Source organism: Salvia splendens, chromosome 16 (assembly GCF_004379255.2).
Source record: "Salvia splendens isolate huo1 chromosome 16, SspV2, whole genome shotgun sequence".
In the NCBI taxonomy this organism is placed as follows: Eukaryota; Viridiplantae; Streptophyta; class Magnoliopsida; order Lamiales; family Lamiaceae; genus Salvia; species Salvia splendens.
In genome coordinates this window covers 17825121-17848916 of record NC_056047.1, presented here as the reverse complement: position 1 = coordinate 17848916, position 23796 = coordinate 17825121, and the positions used below count along the sequence as shown (strand labels likewise).

General features: G+C 38.7%; 3 protein-coding genes across 5 annotated transcripts; all 3 read left to right on the top strand.

Moving 5' to 3' along the window:
- Positions 1-170: 170 nt before the first annotated feature.
- LOC121770293 (protein FAR1-RELATED SEQUENCE 5-like) lies at positions 171-6308 on the top strand. Its single transcript, XM_042167046.1, has 3 exons — positions 171-544; positions 4902-5646; positions 5730-6308. Exons 1-3 carry the CDS (start codon positions 171-173, stop codon positions 6306-6308), a joined length of 1698 nt encoding a protein of 565 aa, XP_042022980.1.
- Positions 6309-9680: 3372 nt separating this feature from the next.
- LOC121770614 (1-acyl-sn-glycerol-3-phosphate acyltransferase 2-like) lies at positions 9681-15866 on the top strand. Its single transcript, XM_042167368.1, has 11 exons — positions 9681-9909; positions 10212-10334; positions 10870-10909; positions 10996-11069; positions 11627-11686; positions 12867-12944; positions 13091-13249; positions 14597-14722; positions 14934-15026; positions 15131-15214; positions 15298-15866. Exons 1-11 carry the CDS (start codon positions 9829-9831, stop codon positions 15526-15528), a joined length of 1149 nt encoding a protein of 382 aa, XP_042023302.1. The 5' UTR covers positions 9681-9828; the 3' UTR covers positions 15529-15866.
- Positions 15867-21398: 5532 nt separating this feature from the next.
- Positions 21399-23526, top strand: LOC121769815 (small nuclear ribonucleoprotein SmD3b-like). 3 transcript variants are annotated; one of them, XM_042166575.1, is made up of 6 exons: positions 21399-21490; positions 21575-21748; positions 22614-22666; positions 22749-22815; positions 22909-22965; positions 23141-23526. In XM_042166575.1, exons 2-6 carry the CDS (start codon positions 21590-21592, stop codon positions 23201-23203), a joined length of 399 nt encoding a protein of 132 aa, XP_042022509.1. In that variant the 5' UTR covers positions 21399-21490; positions 21575-21589; the 3' UTR covers positions 23204-23526. The 3 variants fall into 3 exon arrangements, with proteins under 3 accessions (XP_042022509.1, XP_042022508.1, XP_042022510.1); XM_042166574.1 differs by having other exon boundaries at positions 21565-21748; XM_042166576.1 differs by lacking the exon at positions 21399-21490 and having other exon boundaries at positions 21497-21748.
- Positions 23527-23796: the final 270 nt, after the last annotated feature.

The window sequence follows — 23796 nt, the reverse complement described above, 5'->3', positions numbered from 1 at the left end:
AGGGTGAACAGAAGTTTAACGATCAACAACCCAAACGACGACGCAAATCCAAAAAATATGGATGTAATGCTTCTGTTGCCTTCAAATTTGATTCAGATCGTGGTTACGTAATTCAACACTTTAACGAAGAACACAACCATCCCATGGTTGCGGTACAACACCACAAGTTCATGAGGCTAAATCGTCAACTTGAACCAGTTCATCAAAAATTTATTTCAGATTGTGCTGGTGCTAATATCGGGCCATCTTTAACTTTCAAGCTGCTGACTGAATTGATGGGCGGTTATGAGTCTGTTGGGTGTACTGTGTTGGACATTTGCAACTATACACGGGATATCAGAAGATACGCTGAAGGATGTGACGCCCAAATGATAATAGATGAGTTGAAGAAGAAAAAGGAAAATTGTGATGCCTTCACGTACGAGTATGAAGTTGATTCCCGGAGTCGTTTGATTCATTTGTTTTGGTGTGATCCTATTGCCAAGATGAATTTCTTGCAATTTGGTGACATCGTTTCATTCGATACTACGTACTCAACTAACAGGTAAAAGTTTTTTTTATTAAAATTGATGCATGTATCTGTTATGCTACTACTTTGGTTTATTATGACATATTATTTGATATATCAGTATGCACGTGTAAATCTTTTAATACTATATTTATTTCCTCGAAGGTACTCAATGATTTTCTGTCACGACCGCATTTTCTAAGGATAGAAAACACGGTTGATCGCGACTAGGGGAGGGTTAAAGAAGCGGGGAAAGAAATAAAGGGAAAATAAAATCAAGCATTGGTTGCGATACATGACTAATCAAGTGCTGATACATAAAAGAAAAGATATTTGATCATGAAAACTCGAGTAATTGTTTGTAAAGAAATTTCAAAATATCAGAGTTTTGCACAAAATAGACTTGAGTCTTTTAAGATGCACAACGGAAACAAATGAACGCGGTTCCATGTATGAAGACATGAACCTCCGAGAGTCAAAATCTGACTGAAATAAATGTCTTGTCTCAATAGCACTTCCTCCACCACTTCGCTGCTCAACCTGCACATTTAGAAATATATGCAGGGCTGAGTACAAAAGTACTCAGTGAACACATTGCCGAAAATTACACATATACAATTGAAAATATTGTCAAGCCATCATCACAGTAACACTCGGGGGTGTTATTGAAAAGACCCGAGCTTACTAAAAATATCACATTGGGTTGCAACCCCTTTTTCCGTTACTTAGCCATATCTGATCACATTGTGCCGTCGAGATGGTGTTCTCGCACGGTCACCTTCTCTGCCCATCATGTCAGAGGTATTCTTGTGCCGGGAAGGTGGCCACCTTCCACGGTCACCTGCTCTGCCCAACATGTCAGAGGTAGCTTGTGTACACTAGTCTGAGCGGGGACACCACCCTCACTGGGACCCGAATTCGACTTATATCATCATTCATAATTCACTTGGCCGTAGCCAACAGATATGCATCATACACAAAACATTTATGGCAAGACAACATCTTTAAAAATCACGAACATGTGTTCGTGTTTTCGTAACAAACGATTTGTATTTTTAGTATAGGAAAGCTCACCTTGATCGTTTAGATTCCTTAACTTGAATCTTTCGTTCCGACTTTACTTGCGAAAGCACCCTTTTAAAACAAATCACAGTATAATAATACATTAATTAGACTCAATGACAAAACTACTTAAATTAGAATGCATGCACCCTCATTAAAGTCTTTTATCTCGTTTCTCGATTTTCGGGTTTTTTCGATTATTCGGCGGCCGCTAAGCCGATATTATTATAAACTATATTATTATCTTGATTATCTATATAAGTAACTTTTATGCGTTTAACTCCGAGCTACGATAGATTTTTGTTGTTGTTTGTTTTGACGTTAGGCAAGTAAATAAAACACGCAAATATATAATACACCTATATGAATATAATAAATTTAAATAAATAAATAAATAAATAATATCCCAAAATCAAAATTTTGATGTCCGATACATCCAACAAAAGTCCAACAAAATTTAATCTATACATCCTGCGTTCTAGTAAAAATCGGGAACTTCAATGCGGACAACCACAAACTTGAACCGATCATACCTACACCAAATTAAATGAACAAGTGAATAAATACTTAAATAATTACTTTAATACACAAATAAAATAAAATAAAATAAAAATGAGAGAGAGGGCAGATACATAGAATCGTTTTTTTTAAGCAGCAATTAATGCTGCATTAATGGTTACAAGAAAAACAATCATTATCCTCTGACAGAATATTTTGATAGATATCCTTCCCACTAGCCATCTTCCTTCTGCTGGAAGATACATATACATGCCCCACTTGCCATATCTCTTAAGTATATGTAAATATATACAAATCATTTATGCCACTCACCCACGCCACCATCTAATTATCTGCCCACACCAACACAACAAAGGACAGAGGAGTCGGAGGAGGGAGATTGCACACAATTGTAGACTCAACACTACAGCCCAACACTTTAATTTCCACATAAAAAAGGTAAACAACAAACATTTCCTTTCATTCATATATGTACAAGCATGCATATATGTATTTGGAAATAGAATCTGCCCCCACAAGTTTAACAACATACTGTATTTCACCATTAACTCATCCATATAGCAAGGCTTATACTCATAATTCACCAAATTCAGGAAATAGAAACCAAATAGAACCCTACTGCCTTAATAACTAGAAAGAAGGAGAAAAACTTATCTCTATGAATCTGCCGGATCCGGCAGCGAGCTCGGCACTCCGTCGCCGACGATAACAGCCCACGCTCCAAAAACACGTATGTCTGTTTTCATTCCTGTTAAAATCTGAAAAGTTGAACTAATCAAGTTTAATATAAAAATCTTTGGGGTTTAAATAAAAGAAAAGAGAGGAAATGGATGAACGAATTCCGACCACCCTACTACCTATCGAAAATCGGCGTCGGCGGTTGGGGGAGGTTCTCGGCGACGGCGGCGGAGGCGGATCCGCGACGGAGGTGGATCCGCAGCGGCGGCGGCGGTGCGGCGGATCCGGGGGAGAGGAAAGAGGTGGAGGGTCGCAACGGAGAGCTGCCGCGCGTACAGCAGCGGCGGCTGCAGTGGTGTGAGCGTGGCCGAGAGAGAGAAGAGAGAGAGAGTAGAGGGAGGAAGAAAAGAGAGGGGAGAGACGGATGGAGAGAGAGCGCCGTCGGAGGTGGCGACAGTGGACGGTGGCGCTGAGGATGGCGGCGACGGTGGCAGCAATTGAAAAGGGAGGAGTTGCTCTCATTTTAGGTTATGGTGAAATGGGGAGGAAGATGAATTGGGAGTATGTATATACATAGCTTAGTGTTTAATTATCAATTGCTTTTGGGCTGCACTTTGGTTATTTGGGCTAAGAGGATGATAGAATTAATAAAATCCGAGCCCAACTCCTTTTAGTAAGTTGGGCTGCAGTAAATATTTAAAAAAAAAAAAAAGAGGTGGCCAAGAATTAGTTGGGCTGGGAATAAAATTTACTTGGGCCAGATTAATTTAAATCCTTGGGCCGATGAATAAATTTAATGGTGAGGAATATTTAATTAAATTCCGGAATAATTTTTGAAGTATGAATAATTTATCCCAAGTCCGAAATAAATTTTTTTTTCGAGGGGAAATGGTTGCGATAATTTAATTATGCACTTTTATAATTTTGGGGATTTTATTTCGATATCAAGATGGAAAATGCGAGAAGCCAACGAAGGAGTTATAAGCGTAAGCGGCCGACCGGCGTCGCACGCGACGCCTTGGGCGGCCGCCGAATAATAAAAAATACCCGAAAATCGAGAAACGAGATAAAAGACTTTAATGAGGGTGCATGCATTCTAATTTAAGTAGTTTTGTCCTTGAGTCTAATTAATGTATTATTATACTGTGATTTTTTTAAAAAGGGTGCTTTCGCAAGTAAAGTCGGAACGAAAGATTCAAGTTAAGGAATCTAAATGATCAAGGTGAGCTTTTCTATACTAAAAATACAAATCGTTTGTTACGAAAACACGAACACATGATCATGATTTTTAAAGATGTTGTCTTGCCATAAATGTTTTGTGTATGATGCCTATCTGTTGGCTACGGCCAAGTGAATTATGAATGATGATATAAGTCGAATTCGGGTCCCAGTGAGGGTGGTGTCCCCGCTCGGACTAGTGTACACAAGCTACCTCTGACATGTTGGGCAGAGCAGGTGACCGTGGAAGGTGGCCACCTTCCCGACACAAGAATACCTCTGACATGATGGGCAGAGAAAGTGACCGTGCGAGAACACCATCTTGACGACACAATGTGATCAGATATGGCTAAGTAACGGAAAAAGGGGTTGCAACCCAATGTGATATTTTTAGTAAGCTCGGGTCTTTTCAATAACACCCCCGAGTGTTACTGTGATGATGGCTTGACAATATTTTCAATTGTATATGTGTAATTTTCGGCAATGTGTTCACTGAGTACTTTTGTACTCAGCCCTGCATATATTTCTAAATGTGCAGGTTGAGCAGCGAAGTGGTGGAGGAAGTGCTATTGAAACAAGACATTTAATTCAGTTAGATTTTGACTCTCGGAGGTTCATGTCTTCATACATGGAACCACGTTCATTTGTTTCCGTTGTGCATCTTAAAAGACTCAAGTCTATTTTGTGCAAAACTCTGATATTTTGAAATTTCTTTACAAACAATTACTCGAGTTTTCATGATCGAATATCTTTTCTTCTATGTATCAGCACTTGATTAGTCATGTATCGCAACCAATGCTTGATTTTATTTTCCCCTTATTTCTTTCCCCGCTTCTTTAACCCTCCCCTAGTCGCGATCAACCGTGTTTTCTATCCTTAGAAAATGCGGTCGTGACATTTTCGCTCCGTTTACTAGTAAGGACAACCATGGCCGTGCAGTGTCCTTTGGAGCTGGTTTGCTTTGTAGTGAGAGCGCGGATTCGTTCTCTTGGCTTTTTAAGCAGTTTGTGAAATGCAAGGGCATACATCCCAAGTTGATAATTACTGATCAAGACTTGGGCATGAAAGTAGCTGTTGAAAAAGTTCTTGTGAATACACGTCACAGATGGTGTATGTGGCACATCATGGCAAAGGTAGCTGAAAAGGTTCCTAAGTCACTTCTTGGAAATACTAATTTTAAAAAGGATTTGAATTTATGCGTTTGGTCTGAGTTGATTGAACCCACTGAGTTTGAAGACAAGTGGAAGAATGTGATGGAGACTTATGATCTTGTTGGCTCTGAATGGTTTGTTTCTATGTTCGAATCAAGAAGGTATTGGGTTCCAGCCTACTTTAGGGACTTTCCAAATAGTTCGTTGATAAAGACGACATCTGTTTCGGAGTCGCAGAATAGCTTTTTCAAGAGGTACACTCAGTCCAGGGCGAACCTTGTTGTTTTTTTAATGAATTTCAATAATGCAGTTGATGCCCAAAGAAACTACTCTGCAAAGCTGGATTATATGGATTATAATACCACTGCAAAGATGAAGACAGAATGGTCTAGTGAGAAGCATGCATCCACAATATTTACTGATGGTGCGTTCAAGGAAATTCAAGAACAGATTATGGAGGCTTATAACCACTGCAGTCTGGTATCGATATCTAATGATTCAAGTCCAGAGGTTTATAAGGTTTTAGATCTTTTCCAAACACATGGTCGGTCACATTATCTGTGGAGGATTCTATTTGTGTATGTGGTTGTAAGATGTTTTCGAGGACTGCTCTTGTATGCTACCACATCTTCCTTGTGTTGAAGAACAAAAAATTCCCATTGATTCCTGAGTATCTGATTGGAGGTCGATGGTTGAAATCTTCTCTGCTTAAAGCTGTTCATGGAGTCCAAAACTCAGATGTAGCAACGCATGTTTATGTTGATGAGAAGAAGAAGGCTCAAGCAATTTTATTGGGAGAGATGTTGGGTCTTTACCAGGCGGTGTCTGTTGATATTGATCAAATCCATGAGCTGACATCGATAGTGCATGAAGCTCGACAACAAATTTTTGCCGACGGGGTTGTAACGTCTACTGCACAGAAGAAGAAAATAATGGAGGAATTTTATGGGGCTGAGACACCCCAGGAAGTGGATGTACAACCACCTGAAGTCGTCAGCACCAAGGGATGTGGTAGTAGACTCCCTTCAAGAGTCGAGAAGGCTTTGAAGCTTAAGAACAAGCTTATGCGTCAATGCAAGAAATGTCAGGAGTGGGGTCACCACGATTCAAGGAATTGCGACAAATTTAAAGAGAAAGAAAAGATGCGGTCCAGAAGAAATTCTGATGTTTGATACAATTTTTTTAGTTTTTTAAAGTAATGTTCATTTAATTCATTTATGGTGAACACTTCGTTTGCAAAGTTACGTATGTAGAAATTAATGAAGTTCAGTCTTCAATTCGTGTGGCTTTCTCTTTGGCAATAGGTATATGTTATGGATGAAATTTTGGATTATTTTGTCTAATGTTACTGTTATATGATCATGACCTATATTTTCATCTATTATGACATATTAGAATAAATTAAATTTTTGTGGTATAAAACATAATCCATGTGTTATGACTTGAATGTAATTATATTTTGACCCTATTTTACCATATTTTTTATTATGACACATAACATTAATTAGTATGACCCAAAGATATGTCTATATTTTTTAATAATTTTTTTTTGTCGTGCTTGAATTGTAAATGCGTTTTTAGTATGGTTATGCCATGAGTAAAAATGCGGTTTTTGTTTTATGAATTTGTTAAACAACTAAAGATTTTGCGTCGAACGTACTTCTTATCAGTTTGTTCGTTTGTGTCCCAATAGTGTTAGGTAATGCTTTCTGGGGTTGTATAACTTGACACATAGTATACTAACAATTCTATGACCTACATATGCACTTTATTATGACACAATATACGGAGTACTGTTTACAGCATCAGTTTTCGTATAACACATCCAATAGGAAAGCAATCAGATGGCATTGCAATGAATTTTTTTCCTAAATTATAGATGAAACAGTTTACGGTTGTGTTTGCTATCCATGAGCCGTGTAAAACGCAATTCAAAATCAAGGGTAACACTGTCACTAAAGAAACGAACAAAATGATCCACTTATTTAAACTACCCAATAAACATTTGGAGAGATTTATAGTTTGCTATCATGTGTTCTACGTTGATCTTGGTTTTCTTGTTTTCCTTTGCATAATGTTTATATGCCGCCTCTTTATTCAGTAACGCACTGTGATTATTTCCTGCCAACATCAACACACGGTTGTATCTAGCTCTTAAATACTGTAGCACACCTTTATTTTTTTCGTTAGTCCATAATTCCATTGTCCCTCTCTCTCACCCATGTAGACTTCAAGGTGTCTAAGCAAATAAACGCCACTGAAATGTACATAAATATGCCTGTTAGTCAAGAATTTTTTTCCTGTTATGTCACTCTTATTTTGCCTTTTTTTAAAGAGCAGCGGTACAAGAATGAAACATATTAAGCATAATAACATGGATTTATGTCATGCATACCATCGGTAGCTTCTGTTGTTGGTTTGGATGCAGAATGGCCTTTTCCTTATGAAAAAAAATCACAATTACATACTAGCTTCCAAAATCGATATAGTAGTACCTCCTTAAAAAAACTAGAAGGTGTAAGCAATATACCCGTATGAGCTTTAGGGATCCGCGGTGGCTTGTTTTTAGTGTTTCTCCTATGATACACTGGGTTAACAAAATAAAAGACGTTATAGTTTTGAAGTATTTGAAAGGGGTGTAGGTCATGGGATACTACAAACATCTAACCTTTTCCGTCATTTGTTGAAGATCCAGATGCTCGAGTATTCACCATTATCGTAGTTGATTGTTGGTTTTTCTTGTTCGTTGCTTGCTGGAATCGGGATAGATTTTCTGGGCTGGAACGCTTCTTGTGGATGGCCGATTTAGGTGAAGTATCCGACGAATCTTCGCTCGAACGAGAAGTGGTTGTAGCTTATAATTGTTGTGCCGATTCAGAATTTCCAGAAGTAGTGGGTGATTTATGGATTAGGGTTTTTTGGGGTGAGGTAGATATGTTGGGGGGAGAGACGAATTGAATGGGGGGGGAACCAAACAATCAGGTTAATGGAGTGTGGAGTAATGATCCCATGATTTCCGCGAAGAAAAAACGGAACGTCAGTTTATATTTTTTTTAGTTCCCATATTACCCTTTTATGCCTCAATTCGTTATTATTATGACCTAACAAAATGGTTGACAAGACTAAATCGTGGCCGTTCAAAATCAGATCCTCCGTTCCAGATTTGGTCTGTATTTTTGTACTTAAGGGCGTATTTTGATAGATGAAGACCCTATATAGGTATATATATATATATATATATATATATATATATATATATATATATATTGTTTTATGTAAAATAAGGGTATATTTGTCCATATTGAAATTATGTTTATTGCAAAGTGACATAGGGACATTATGCCATGGAGACATTGTGTCTCTATATCACTACCCTACACTATATTGACATTGAGACTCAAAACTCTAAATGTGATAGTTAATTTTATTTTTTAATATTAAAAATATGAACAACGAAATTACACATGACAAATTATAAATCATTAAATCCCTTAATTTCTATGGTCTTAAATTAATTGTAATTAGCAACTAAGGGGTGAGTTAGCAATTGATCACACCCCTTACTAGGATAATTATTTAAATTCAAATGGTCTCCAAAACCAATTTTAGTATGAATTAATATATATTTATTTTGGATTTAATTTATTTCCTTTTCTCAAATTTTATAAATAAAGAAGAATTGAACTACAAATACGACCTCATATTCCACTTTCGCACAAAAATAATATCTAATTTTTTATTTTATACTATTATTTTTGGTATCTCAATACAAAAATAACCCTATATACCAAATATGTGATTTTTGAGTCATAGAGGATAGGAAATTTCAATTAAGTAATACCAGAACTTGCTTTGTAATTTCTTTTTATTCATTTCATCTCATTTTTCTTCTTAGTTTCTACTTCCTCTTTTTTCTTTCTTTTCTTCTTTTTTGTTTTAGTATTTTATACATACACCGAATTCACATTCATAATATAAATTAAGGACAAATACTTTAAACTAATTAAATACTTTTAATTTAAATATTTTATATCATTTTAGGACTAAAACACCTATTTAAAAATATTCAATCATTTTATATCGTTACAAATATAATTCATATTTTTAAATTATATCAGCAATACTGAGACGTGACTGAGACATGCAGACCACAAAGCTAAACCAACAATACTGCGAGAACAAATCTGCAATCATTTGAATAAACTATATCGGGAGTATGTAAACTGCAAATACTACTTGGTAACATTGTAATATTCATAGAGTAATATTGCAATTTGGTAAGATAAAAAAAACTATTACGAATAATGCAGGAACGTAACACTGCAATATTCATAGAGCAACACTGCAATATGATAACATACTACAAATAGAGAATGTCGATTTTGCCCTTCGACACGTTCCAATTTAAATAAAATGGACTGGCACATAACAGTTTGAGTATCAAACTAGCTTCAAATCTAACCGCGAATGATTTTACAATTAAAAAGAATTATCATATTAATACATCCCAACTTCTACTTATTTATATTTGGATATGATGAATAATTTTTTTCCCTACGAGATATACGTATGAAAATACCCCTCCAAACGAGAAGGCATTTATCAGCATACACACGGATTTAATTTTACACAGTTTTCTGATGAAATGAAATCCTGCTTCTAATCGGAGAGAGAGGCTTCTGATTCTCGTTTATGGCTGTCCCAGCTGCCATTGTTGTTTTGCCGTTGGGCGTTCTATTCTTCTGTTCTGGACTCGCCGTTAACCTAATCCAGGTGCCTCACAGTTTCAACTTTGTATGAATATGATTGATTGAGGGTTTGCTTGTTTGGGATTTTTTAGTTTACAACACTTTTGAGCCAAATCGAAATTGAGTTTTGTGCAGTTTTGAGCTGGTTTTATTTGTTGCAGTTTTCAGCCAGCGATAGATAAATCAACGATTGTGCAGTTTTGCTTGCTTTAATCAATTTGTTTTTGCTTTATAAATTTACCTTTAGCTCACTGTTGTCTAAGCTGAGTAAATCTTCCTTAGTGATGTGTTGCCTCTTTTAATTACTTTCACTGTCTATTTTTCCAGGCAGTGTGCTATGTGCTAATAAGGCCTATTTCGAAGAGCACTTACCGGAGGATAAACCGGCAGGTTGCAGAGCTATTATGGCTCGAGCTTGTGTGGCTGATCGATTGGTGGGCTGGTCTCAAGGTGAAAATCCTCTGTAGAAATGGCTATATAACCTACCAGTAATCCTCAATTTAGCTTATTAGCTCCAGCATATGTCGCTATCTGCAGTGGAAGTGTATATCAGTTGACATAACTTATTGATTGAGTTGTCGTGTTACTGCGTTTACTTGCTAGTTTGATGTTAATCTTCAGTACAGTTTGTAGTTGCTAGGGGCGATGGAAGACAGTCTTTTGAGCCAACAATACTCTAACAACAGATTGAGCTCTCTAGAGTCTAACTTGTTGGATATAATCTCATTGAGCATGTTATGTCGTTCTTGAGATTCTTAGATAAAAATTATGCTAGTGATAGTGATGATCCTAACCAGTTTTAATCCTTTACATGGGAAGTTTTTCTTGCCTTACAGATTCTGCCTACACTATACCACCCAAATCTCAATGTCCAAAATATTTTGTTTTAGCACGCTTTTGTTATATTCATGAATGTTCATTGAAGCTGTTTGTTTTCATTTGAACCACCTGTCTGCCTCACGTCCCTTTGCTAATTTGGTTTCAGATTGAACTTTACACTGATTCTGAAACCTTCAAGTTAATGGGTAAGCCCACTTAGTTCTTCGTAGATAATCTGGATACCTTGATATTCCTTGAGTCACTTATGTCATGTTATATTGGTTATTTCCAGGTAAAGAACATGCACTCGTCATGTGTAACCACAGGAGTGACATTGATTGGCTTGTTGGATGGGTATTGGCTCAGGTTTGCCATCTGCCTTCTAAACAATGATTATATGCATCTGCCAATTCAGTATGAGAACTATGTCTATTTTCCCCATGCGCATTGAATAATGAATATCACAATTATTTAATGCAGAAAAATGGACCCACTTATTTGAAATTGATGCATCATATCCACATATATAATGAATACATTTTGTATTATCAGCAATTAAAGTATAATCATAGATTAATTTAGCACAGGTACATTGTTGGAAGTTGGTATTTGGCTCAACTTGATTTTCAAATTGAGTGGCAACAAGGATTTCACCTAGTTGGAGATAATAATGCATACAAGAGATGCTTTAACGGATTTACCTATTCCGGTGCATGCGCCATGAATCAGATATATAGATTCTGAGACAGTCATTTTTTATTATTGGAATAACAATACCCTCAAGAAACATTCTTGTGTCATATTTAATTGCTGAACATAGAAAGTTTTAGGTAGTTTTGACATATGCTTGATCACATCTGGCTCTCTGGTGTCATCTTTATTACGGCGCTATTAGTTACCGAAATTTGGATATCTTTTGACAGCGTTCAGGTTGCCTTGGTAGCACTCTGGCTGTTATGAAGAAATCGTCAAAGCTCCTTCCTGTAAGTGCCTAATGATAACCTTCTTATGACATTAATCCCATAGCTTTCACTTGAAGTTAGTTTTCAATACTGTTTTGTGTCTTCTGATCATTATATGAGCAGTGTTGTTAGGGGTGCGGGGTGCACTGGGGGGACGGGGCGTGTGCCCCACCGCCACCACGAATCGGGGTGCATTAATAGTTCAAAATTTTCATAACACACTGCATTATTTTTTGTATTGATCCACCACTGCATTTTTTGAATATTACTGCTGTGTTTTTTTAATCGGAGTACTTTAGATACATAGGTGGATGCTCCTAATATAATGAATATAGTGGGTAATGCATTTTTCTATTTAAGTACATGTAAAAGTGCCTGCAGCGTATGGAAAAGTATCTATGAGAGACAGAGAGAGAGCGTGCATATGTACTTAGTTAGTAAATGAGACCCTCTTAGAGAGAAAGAGAAAAAAAAAGAATTATTAATTAAAAAGAGAGTGCCTATGACAGAGAAAGAGAATGTCTATGAGAGTAATTATTATAAACTACCTAAAAAGTTGTCTATATTTAAATATAAAGGAGATTGTTCGTCTTCTTCCCTTCTCATTCCAAATCACCCCATCGTCACCCCTCTCTCGCCCCAGCCGCCCCGGCGCCCCATGAATGTCGCTCGCCCCACAGTGGTTGGGGCGATTACAGCAGAGCTTCGAGCAGCCCCACACCTGGGACGCGCCCCAGGCTCACTTTTAATAACACTGTATAAGAGTCATATGACAGACTATTTTGATTAAGTTTATTCATTGTTGAAATGATTCTACATGCAAAAAGCTAAAGACTTTTCATAGTACGACTGGCAGCAAGTAAATAGGACTCTTTCTTTAAATAAATAAAACTAAAATATATGAGATGAAGGTCGTACGGGCACTATATCTGGAGTTTATTACTCAGGGCCAAAAACTACAACAAGAAGTGCTGGAATTTGCACCGATAATAAATTATGTTCTCTTTCGTAGTACTGTAATAGTCGAAAGACACATAACAAGTGTGGCCAGTCAAATATGACTAAAACCATCTTCCTGCTGTGTCCATTAAGAAGTTCTTGTTTATCTATTTTGCTCCGTGTATCCTTTCTGTTCGACCTTTTCTTTGGAGCGGGCAACAAGGCATGCTCAAATATACAATGTAATTTTTTTTCCGAGCAGGTCATAGGATGGTCTATGTGGTTCTCTGAATATCTCTTTCTTGAAAGAAGCTGGGTAAAGGATGAAAGCACCTTAAAGGTACTGTTGAGTGGTTGAATATTTGGCAATGAATTTTCAATCATTCTTATTCCATTTTACTTTTTTCATATGTGTGTATTGTTTCTTTCTCTTCTGTTTCTACCTTACTTGATTGCCTAATTGATGGTAGTTAACATTTGCTGCAGTCAGGACTTCAACGGCTAAGGGATTTTCCTCTGCCATTTTGGCTGGCACTCTTTGTTGAGGGGACTCGCTTCACGCAGGCAAAACTTTTAGCTGCTCAAGAATACGCAACCTCAACAGGGCTGCCAGTTCCAAAAAATGTATTGATTCCTCGAACTAAGGTTACAACTCAACCCTTTTTTAAGATGCATTATATTTCCATTTTGCAATGCTTAAGCCTAATTCTAATGCATTATATTTCCATTTTGCAATGCTTAAGCCTAATTCTAACCAACATGCTTATTTCACATTTTAGAACTCAGAAACTTGAATTCTTCTAATTTTATACTGATCTTCTTTTAAGTTCTTAACCAGTGTTGTCAAAATGTCGCTTGGGTCGCTTGGGTCGCCTGGGTCGAGACCATCACCGCCCCAACATGGGTGGGTTGATCGAGATACAAGGTCGCTGCTGGGTCGAGTGTGTCGGATGGGTCTCCCTAAACACATGCTATCTATGATTTTCTCAAATCTCTCACATGTTTTCTGACTCTCTCAATCACAATTCTCTACATATATGCATGCACCAAATCAAACTTTTCAAACCTACTTTCTACACTTTAGAATTCAGCATCTTCACTCCTAAACAAATAAACAATTCAAAGATCTTTTGCTGCCACCCTTCATATATTCCTTTGTTTTGATATTTTCAGACAATGGTTTTAATTATTTATTGTGTTTTATGAATTGTTTTGATATTTTGATCATTTCTATTTTCCACTTATCTCTATTCACATGAATTGCGTCTACATTTATATTATTTGATATATTATAAATATTAGAGCAATATATTTGTTTTACTATTTAATATTAAAAGGCAAAAAAATTAGCCTAGATTTGTGGGTCTCTCGACCCCATCGACTGGTCGACACCCGCTACCCGAATTTTCACCTCATCGACCCGGTGCGCCCCGCGACCCTAACAACACTGTTCTTAACTAATTATCGTTGTAGCCAAGTTATTTCCAGAGATTCTAGTTACTTATTATTTCCTGAAATGGAGGCTTCACATTTTCTAGAAGTTCTCATGGTTTGTCAAAATGCGTCTCATTAAATATCTAGGCCAGTTTGGTCATTTTTGTAAATTTAATAATGTGGCTCACTTTCTCATTTCAGCATTGCTTTTCAAGATTGATGTATCACGGATAGCTCTTGTTTCCAAGTAGGTTTGGAATATTGGGGAAACAGATAGTAGTATTTAGACGAAACCATAAACTTATGTGACCGCATCAGTTAAGATAATCCATACTTTATGGAACATTGAATTTGGTATTAGTTTCTGGCTTCTTTCTGAAATTTAGTGCCCCTTCTTTCTGTGTCTTACTTCACTTCAAGTGTTACTCCTATTTAACTAAGCAGTGGATACTTCTGGAGGCAGCGGAATCTTGAGATTTTCTGACTTCATTGCTGTTTTTGTCTTTTTTATTCAAAGTCCCATATGTTCAGCATTGTTTCATTTTGGCCATCTTTCAGGGTTTTGTAACAGCAGTAAGTCATATGCGTTCATTTGTTCCTGCTATATATGACGTGACGGTTGCTATTCCCAAAGCATCTCCACAACCAACCATGCTCAGACTTTTTAAAGGACAATCTTCGGTGGTAAGCCTGTAAATCTTATTACCAAAAACTTGTTGATTTGTGGTTGGAAATATTATGTGGTTTTGACCCGATTTATGCAACTACTGGTTCAGTGTGAAAAATGGTGTTTCTAGTAATTACAGAATACATAGCTTGCTACTACTTCGGTGGATTTTAATTGAACCCGATTTTTGTGCTTTTCAAATATTTATGTTATTACGGTATTATTAAGGTTCATGTGCACCTCAAGCGACACTTGATGAAGGATTTGCCAGAAACAGATGAAGCTGTTGCTCAATGGTGTAGAGATGCCTTTGTAGCCAAGGTGTTTCACTTCTACTAAATCGCTATTTGATATTTTCCATTTTCTTAAGTGTCTTGACCTTATCGAGAAAATTGATCAATGTCATATTCTGATCCTCTTAACAGGATAAGTTATTGGACAAGCACATAGCTGAGGGCTCCTTTGGTGAAAGATGGCAAGACACTGGGCGTCCAGTGAAGTCCCTTTTGGTAATTACTTGATAGTATCTCCTTCTATTCCACACGCTCTCTATCGAGCAGATGTAACATGTTCTCGTCTCTTGCAATGACAGGTGGTCTGTTCTTGGGCCATACTGCTCATTTTGGGAGCATGGAAAGTTTTCCAGCGGTCCTCAATCTTCTCGTCGTGGAAAGGCATCACCTTTTCAGCAATTTGTTTGGCTATCGTGACAATCCTCATGCAGGTCTTGATTCAGTTCTCGAAAGCTGAAAAGTCGACCCCTGCTAGAATCGCTCCGACAGGAGGGGGAGATGCGTCGAGTAGGCAACCAAAACAGCAGTAGGTGAAAGCGTGCGCATCTCATCGGCCTCACTATCACTATCCTTCCTGATCCAGCTGAGTTATCTCGTCCATTTTATATATGTATTTTCTAACAGTTGACATATGCATGTTCTTGAATTTCTTATTTGAATGTACAAACACAATTAACTGATCTTGTCATGATTTGGGAGAACAACTTGGCTTGAAAATTCATTGTTGTTAATTCAACTGTGATGGGATATTGGGGCAAATTTTATAGTGAAAGCAGAGAGGTTTTTTTTTTTCTTGTTTTGTCTAATTCTCTCTTGCTCTGTAAAATGTGACTGGACTTCAGATTTTGGAATGGAGGTTATTGACATAGGGGAGTTGATTCTTGATTTGTTATATAGTATTTGGGAACAAATTATGCTGATGACTGAATACGAGGTTGGATTTGTGTAACAATCGAGCAAAGGTATTTATTTGATGGATTGCTCTAAAAATGTAAGGTATATCATCGAGTTGCTTATTCAAGAAATCAAGTTCCCATTTATATATAGTACTCCTTTGATCTGATATTTATTCTCAGTGCATAAACTTTAAAATATAATCACTCCTTCCTGAAAAGTGTGAACTATTTTATTATTAGCCCGTTCTTGAAAAGTATAAACTTTGTAATTTTTATAATAGTTAAACAACACATTAACGTACGCATCATTTTAATTGCAAATTGTACCATTATATTATACTCTCTGTCCACGAAAAATAGAGCACATTTGTTATTTTGATTGTCCATGAAAAATAGTGCACATTTAAAAAAGAAAAGTTTTCAACAATTTCTCTTTTACTCATAATATGGTCCCTACATTCCACTAACCCTACTTCTCTCTTACTTTTTTCCCTTCTCTTTTACTAATAATATGGACACCACATTTCACTAACACTACTTCTCTCTTACTTTTTTCCCTTCTTTCTTACTAATAATATGAATCACACTAACATTACTTCTCTTTTACTTTTTTCCATTCTCTCTTACTTTACCAAAAATCCGTGTCATTCACAATATATCCTATTTTTCGTGGACGAATAGAGTACTACTAATGATGTGGAGTTCATTTTCTACTAATACTACTTAAACTATCCATTAGGCATGGCTTTGCTCCCTCTAGTGCAGGGGGGAAGCTAGGAATTTGTAACAAGTGGGGCAAATTTACATATAAAGGAATTTTAAGAATTTAAGGAGGGGCATTTAGTGAGAAATTAGAAGAAATAAATTATAAAATATCATGAATTATTAAATAAATTATTAAATAATACACATAAATCCGCCCCTGCTCTAGTGGTGCACGGTGCACCGAGCCTCTTTTCCCAATAACACATGTTGAAAATGGCAACCAGACCCCAATTTATGAGCCCGCTGTCACTAGAGTCTCACAAATAGGCCATGTACCAACCAAATTGAATGGTGATGATGTATTTCAGTATATTAACATTTAACATGATAATTTTAAAGTTTGTCTCAGAAATATATATAAATGAAAATTAGCGTAATAATTAATCGGTACATATGTTATTATTGATATGTATTTATTTAATTTCGTCATCCATTTATTGTTCACCTTCTTTTCAACACAAGTTTTAACATATATAAAGAAAAGTGGATTGAAAAAACTAGCAGAAAACAAATTTCATTTATATTTAATTTTATAATAAAATATGAGTTTGATGATAAATAAGAGATAGACGAAAATGACAAAAATGAATAATAAACAGAGGACGAGGGAAGTATAATTTTTTCTTATATCCTTGAAAATAAAATAAACATTTAAGATGTTTCTTGTCATGATTGAATATAATAATAAAAATAAAATGTGAATCTTATTTTATTATATTCTGTTTATTTGTTTGATTTGATGGAATGAAGGAGAGAATAAAATGAAAATTTTAAAAAAAAGGCAAAAAAAGTAATTTCGACGAGGATCACCTAAAACATCATATCTAAATTTAAAAAGACAAATAGATGCTTTTAATAAAACCAAAAAATTAAAATTTGAACTTTGCACTGTAATAGATCTCATACGCTCGTTTTGTTTCCCTTCCCAATATTTCGCAATACTTCCGGTTTACTTCTTTTCTTAGGTCTCGACGAGTATAAAATACTACTACTGCGAAGAATAATTTCTTAGGGCATCCATAGTGTGCGGACGATAGGCCGCTCGATGCCTCGGGCACGCCATCGTCTGTCACTGTGGGTACACGAACGATGGATGATGCGTCGTCCTCACCCTAAGCTTAGTCCGCGGACGAAGCGCAGACGATAGGGCATCGTCCGCGTCATCGGCCGCCCACTGTGGGCGACGCGGACGATGCAACGCGTTTTTTATTTTTTTTTATTTTTAAATTCGAAAATTGTGTTTATATAAAATAAAATTGTATACCCCTACCCCACATTTCATTTGTAACCTTTCGATTCAGTTTTCCACTCTCAACTTACGCTATAAAATGAATTCCGGTGAATACTCAAGTCCCAATAGCCCGATGTTTGGAGACGGTACACGTTGGCCGGGTACACAACCTGACGAATATCAGTCGTTCGACCCCAACACGTAGTACGATCCCGATTTCAGTACGAATTCGTACGGTCTCACTGACATGGAGCCGTTTCCAACTCGCCCTGCCGCCCCTTCCCGTCGCGCTGCCGCCCCCTCCGCCGCTGCCCCCCCCAGAAAGAAGTGGACCAAGTACAGGGCGTACAAGTTGCCACCTCCGGCAACGAATGAAGAGTACGCCCCCGGATGTACGAACTACCAACCGGATGAAACCCTCGTCTTGGCGAGGTGTTGGATGAATATATCGGAGGATCCGATATTCGCTAACAACCAAAAGCAGCTCGCGTACTGGGAGCGCATCGCCGAGCGCTACAATGAGGCGAAGCCGCCGACCGCGTATAAGCGCCATAGGGAGCAGCTCCGCAAGCACTGGGATCAGGTGAAGAAGCAAGTCAACCTGTTCGCGGCAGAGTACGAGAAGTGCTCGAGGGAGCATGGAAGCGGCGAGAGCTTGAGCAATGTGCGCGATAGAGCGTTGTTGTCGTACCAGTCCCTGTACGGCGACTTCAAGCATTTCAGCATCTGGGAGCTCTTGAGGGACACGCAGAAGTTCCAAGGCGTGATTCTGCACACCGGTGTGACGAAGAGGACGAAGACCACCGACGCTGGTGGTTACACGAGCAGCGAAAGCGGAACTCGTCCGGCGGACCTCAACCGGACGTATACGGAGGAAGAGAGTTCCGCCACACCGATGTCCTCCCGGCGTCCCATAGGTGTCAAGGCTGCGAAGAACAAGGGGAAGGCGAAGACGACATCCTCCTCGCAAGCCGCCTCCCCATCGCCGATCCCGACCCCGACCCCTACCCCGACCCCGACGGCACTTGCCTACTCGGAGTTGGCAACGGCCCTCGATGGCGCAGACGTTGTTGGACACGCACAACGCCCTCATGAAGTGTACGGATCCGGTTAGATCCGAATACCTCCAGGGGTTGATCGATGAGCTGCGATGGAAGTTGGGAATTTTGTAGAGTATAACATTTTTTCTATTTCTAACCCGTGTAACTTTTTTTTAATCAATGTAGTATTTGCCGTTTTTCATTTAATCATGGTGTTTTTTAATTAGTTTGCATTTATATATTTGAAAACATTTAAGAGCACCCAGAATGGGGCGCCCGATGGCGTCCATCGTCCTTGGGCGCGGACGATGGCACCATTGTGGGTGCCGGCCATATGGATCGCCCAATGCTCACGCCCGATACATCATCCGCGGCATATGGCGCGGACGATGGCCTATCGTCCGCCCCACTGTGGGATCGGCGGACGATGGTCGAGGACGATGACACGTGTTTTTTATTTTTCTATTTAAACCTCGTTTCTCATTCACTTTTCATACGAACATATTGCCTCTCTCATTTCGCTCATCTCTCACGAATCTACAAATCTCGCATACCAAAATGAACTACAGCGATGACACCAATAGTTCTAGTTCCTCGGAGTCAAGTACTTCGACATCTGAAGCCTTAGATGCAGCCGTTGAAGAGGCCATGGCGGAATGCTTTGAGGAAATGCAGCGCGAGGAGGCGGAGGCGGTGGCGGCAGCGGCGGTGGCGGCCGAGCAGGTCCATAGGCCTATTCGACGTCGGACGTATGTCCCACGCGACCACGCGGCAGCTCACCAACGTCTGGTTGAAGACTATTTTGCCGATCGACCACGGTGGGGACCGACTATTTTCCGCCGCTGGTTTAGAATGTCGCGTTACCTTTTTCTCAGCATTGTTCGGGCGTTGTCGTCACGTGATGAATACTTCACGTATCGGGAAGACGGCATCGGCAAACCCGGCCTTACACCATTGCAAAAGTGCACGGCTGCAATCCGTCAGTTGGCCTACGGCACTACGGCGGACATATTCGACGAATACCTCCACGTCGGTGAAACAACAGGCCGCGAGTGCCTGAAAAGCTTTTGTAGGGGGGTTGTGGAGGCCTACGGCGACACATATTTGCGCAAGCCGACTGCCACTGATTGTTAGGACCTGATGAAGATGCACGAGACGGTGCACGGCTTTCCTGGGATGCTAGGGAGCATCGACTGTATGCACTGGCAGTGGAAGAATTATCCGATGGCGTGGAGAGGCCAATTCACTAGTGGTTACAAGGGCAGCCACCCGACGATGATCCTCGAAGCCGTCGTTGACTATCGGCTCTGGATCTGGCATGCTTACTTCGGCGTAGCCTGGTCGAACAACGACATTAACGTCCTCAACTCATCCACCCTCTTCACCGAGTAATGTAACGGCAACGGCCCGGTCATCGAGTTCACTGCCAACAGGCGCCAATACCACATGGGGTACTACTTGGCCGATGGCATCTACCCACGGTGGCCTGTTTTTGTGAAGACGATCAACTGCCCAATTGGTGAGAAGAGGGTTTTATTTGCGCACAAGCAGGAGTCGGCGAGGAAGGATGTCGAGCGGACATTTGGTGTGCTCCAAGCGCGGTGGGCAATTGTGAAAGGGCCAGCTCGTTTCTGGTTCAAGGAAGTCATCTCGGACGTCATGTATGCGTGCATTATCATGCACAACATGATGGTCGAGCATGAAGGTGGGAGCATCACCGAGTGGAACGATGATGACGGTGCATCTAGCTCGTCCAGCACGGCGACCGAGTCCCCCGCTAGAGGATTGCCCCCGGGCTTCGATGAGGTTCTAGCTAGACAAGCCTCAATGCGCAACCAACAAGATCATGGTCAGCTCATGAACGACATGGTTGAAGAAGTGTGGGCACGTAAACATCGTCGCTGAGTTTGCGTATTTTTTTTAATTCGTATTGTAATGTATTAATTTTTATAAATGAAATGAAGTTTGTTCCTAATTTTTGTAGTTATTTAAATATTCAAATAAAAAACTGATGATGTGGCGCGCCATGGGGCGCCCCACTGCAGGTGGGGGTTAGGAGGATAAAACTGATGACGTGGCGCCATAGGGCGCCCCACTGCTAATGGTCTAAATTAATTAACAAAACAATAGCAAAACCTATAGGGCGCGCCTTAGGGCGCCCCACTGCAGGTGGAAGGGTAGGAGGATAAAATGCTGATGTGGCGGTACATAGGGCGGGCCACTGCTGATGCCCTTACCACCCGTCTCATGTTACGCTCACTTTTTTTTACTCGTTTCAAACTATTTATAACTTTTATTTTAAATAAGAATTAAAATATTTAATTAAGAAATTAGAATTGATTAAACATTGCATTATTAAGTGTTCCAATTCTTTTACTATACATAAAATACTAATTTATTTATCCTAATTATTCAATTGTTAATTTACTATAAAAAAGTGCAAGTAGGAAAAGAAGGAATTAATTTACAAGTCGGCCTTCTCTGGAAAGACCAATATAAGTGCACGGGTAGATCTGGGCTTCTCACTCATCGTTACCGCTCCCCAACTGTTTAACTTAGGGTACGTGACAGTCTCGAATTCATAGGGTTTTAGCTGCATTTTTTGTTGGAATAAATTTTAGTATTTTTTTATAGATATTTCTAGAAACGTAGAAGAGAAATGAGTCGGAGCTTAGGGATTCCGGTGAAGCTGCTGCACGAGGCGTCTGGGCATGTGGTGACGGTGGAGCTCAAGAGCGGCGAGCTCTACCGCGGAAGTATGATCGAGTGCGAGGACAACTGGAATTGCCAACTTGAAAACATCACCTACACTGCCAAGGTCTCTAATCCTCTTTCCAATTTCCCCTAATTATGTCAATTTTTGTTCATGTAATTCTCTCTATTTGATGTAATTCTGTGTATTTGATAGCTGTGCTTGCGAGGTGCTTGTTAAATTCAAGTTAGATTATAAACCCTAGGAGTGAACTGGTAGTGGCAATTTTGTAATTAGGTTAGACCTTTTTTTTCCTTCAGAAAAAGTTGAACTGGTAGTGGCAATTTTGTAATTAGGTTAGACCTTTTTTTTCCTTCAGAAAAAGTTGAAGTTGCTTATTTATATTTCGATTTATGTGATTGTTAGAGTAAGGAGTGGTTGAATGATTCTAATTTCTACATGAAGATGTATTTCATAATCCTTTCAATGTATCTTGAGAAATGGATCATGCTGAATATATTTTAAGTGATTGATGTTAGGATATCAAAATACCCAAATACTAGTGTGATTATAGATGCCATCAAATTTCGGCCTGGTTACAAATAATCGAGCAGTTTTCATAACCTTAGATATCTTTAAAAATGCACTACAAAATCTAGCGCATTCATCACCTCCAGGGATGTTTTTGTGATTATCTCCTTAGATGGTGTTTGGTTTCCTAGATAAATTAGTACTAAGATACAATCTAGGATAGAGTTGTGAGATTATTATAGTCATAGGGGGTTAGCTATGACTAATTATCCCATGATTATCCATCTAGGATTGAGTTGTGACATTGAATCTCATGAACCAAACTCACTACATATTTAATCCCGGTATACAATCTTGCAAACCGAACACCCCCTTAGTGTGTAGATGCTTTCATATTTGCTATTGCAGTGACTAAATTCATTTCACTTATCTGAATTTGCTGTTGTTCAACCTATTGTAGGATGGAAAGGTCTCGCAACTCGAGCATGTTTTCATTAGAGGCAGCAAAGTCAGGTGTGGATCCATTTTCTATTGTGGATCCTGAATGTATTTGTACCAAATAAGTTTAAAGGTGACCAATTGTGGATTGTTACAGGTTCATGGTCATCCCAGATATGCTTAAGAACGCTCCCATGTTCAAGCGTTTGGAATCTAGAATCAAGGTACTCTTATCTCTTGCACCTCTATATTTTTTCTTCGCGTTGGCTTTTGTATTCTTGATGTTGCTGATCCTCTGTTGCTTTCTAACTATAAAGGGCAAGGGTTCGTCACTTGGAGTAGGACGTGGGCGTGCTGTTGCAATGCGAGCTAGGGTATGCACTTTCTTTATGCTTGGAAATGGAATGTTGTTTTGATACTGTTTAATTTACCTTTTTCCAATGATGAGGGTGTCATGGTCGTCCACTGCTGACTACTTATAAACTGAAGTTGTCGTTGTAAATGGTGTCGGATTTGGCTCCACCTGATTCTTGACATTTCCATTGGCAGGCTCAGGCTGCTGGTCGAGGAGCACCTCCAGGTAGAGGTTCTGCACCACCAGTGCGGAGGTGATTGTAGTCAGGCAATTGGTGTTGAATGCTGCTGTAAAGTGGGCGTATCCATTGATCGCATTCTTAACCTATACTTGGTCTTTGATTTCTAATTTCCCTTTGTTTGAATGTGAGAACTTGCTATGGCTGAGATAGATGAGAATCGACTAGTTTTTGGATAGACTGGTTGTGGTTTTGTAGTAATGTTTTGGATTGCTGGAATGTGCAGTTTATGACTCTTTGTGGTGAAAGTTATCAAGTTCTCAAGAAGGCTTGTATTATGTATGAAAATTTGATCCACTTTTTAAATATGAATGAAATAGTTATACATGTATATATGAAAAATGATAATTTTTAATGCATTATAAATGCTACATAGATTGGAACGGAGTATATAATTACTTGATATTCTTTTTCGAAAAGTCTTGGACCTTCTAATTTAATTTATCTATCAGAATATATAAATAGGGAAGTGATCAATTGCAAAGAAAACCCTAATTCCAAAGGAAGCTACAGTATCAACTAATAATTTGATTCACAGTATAATTAAATCAATGCGCAATAGCAATTCGTAGCTATATAGCTGCACCTCCGACTAGCAAATACTATACAAAA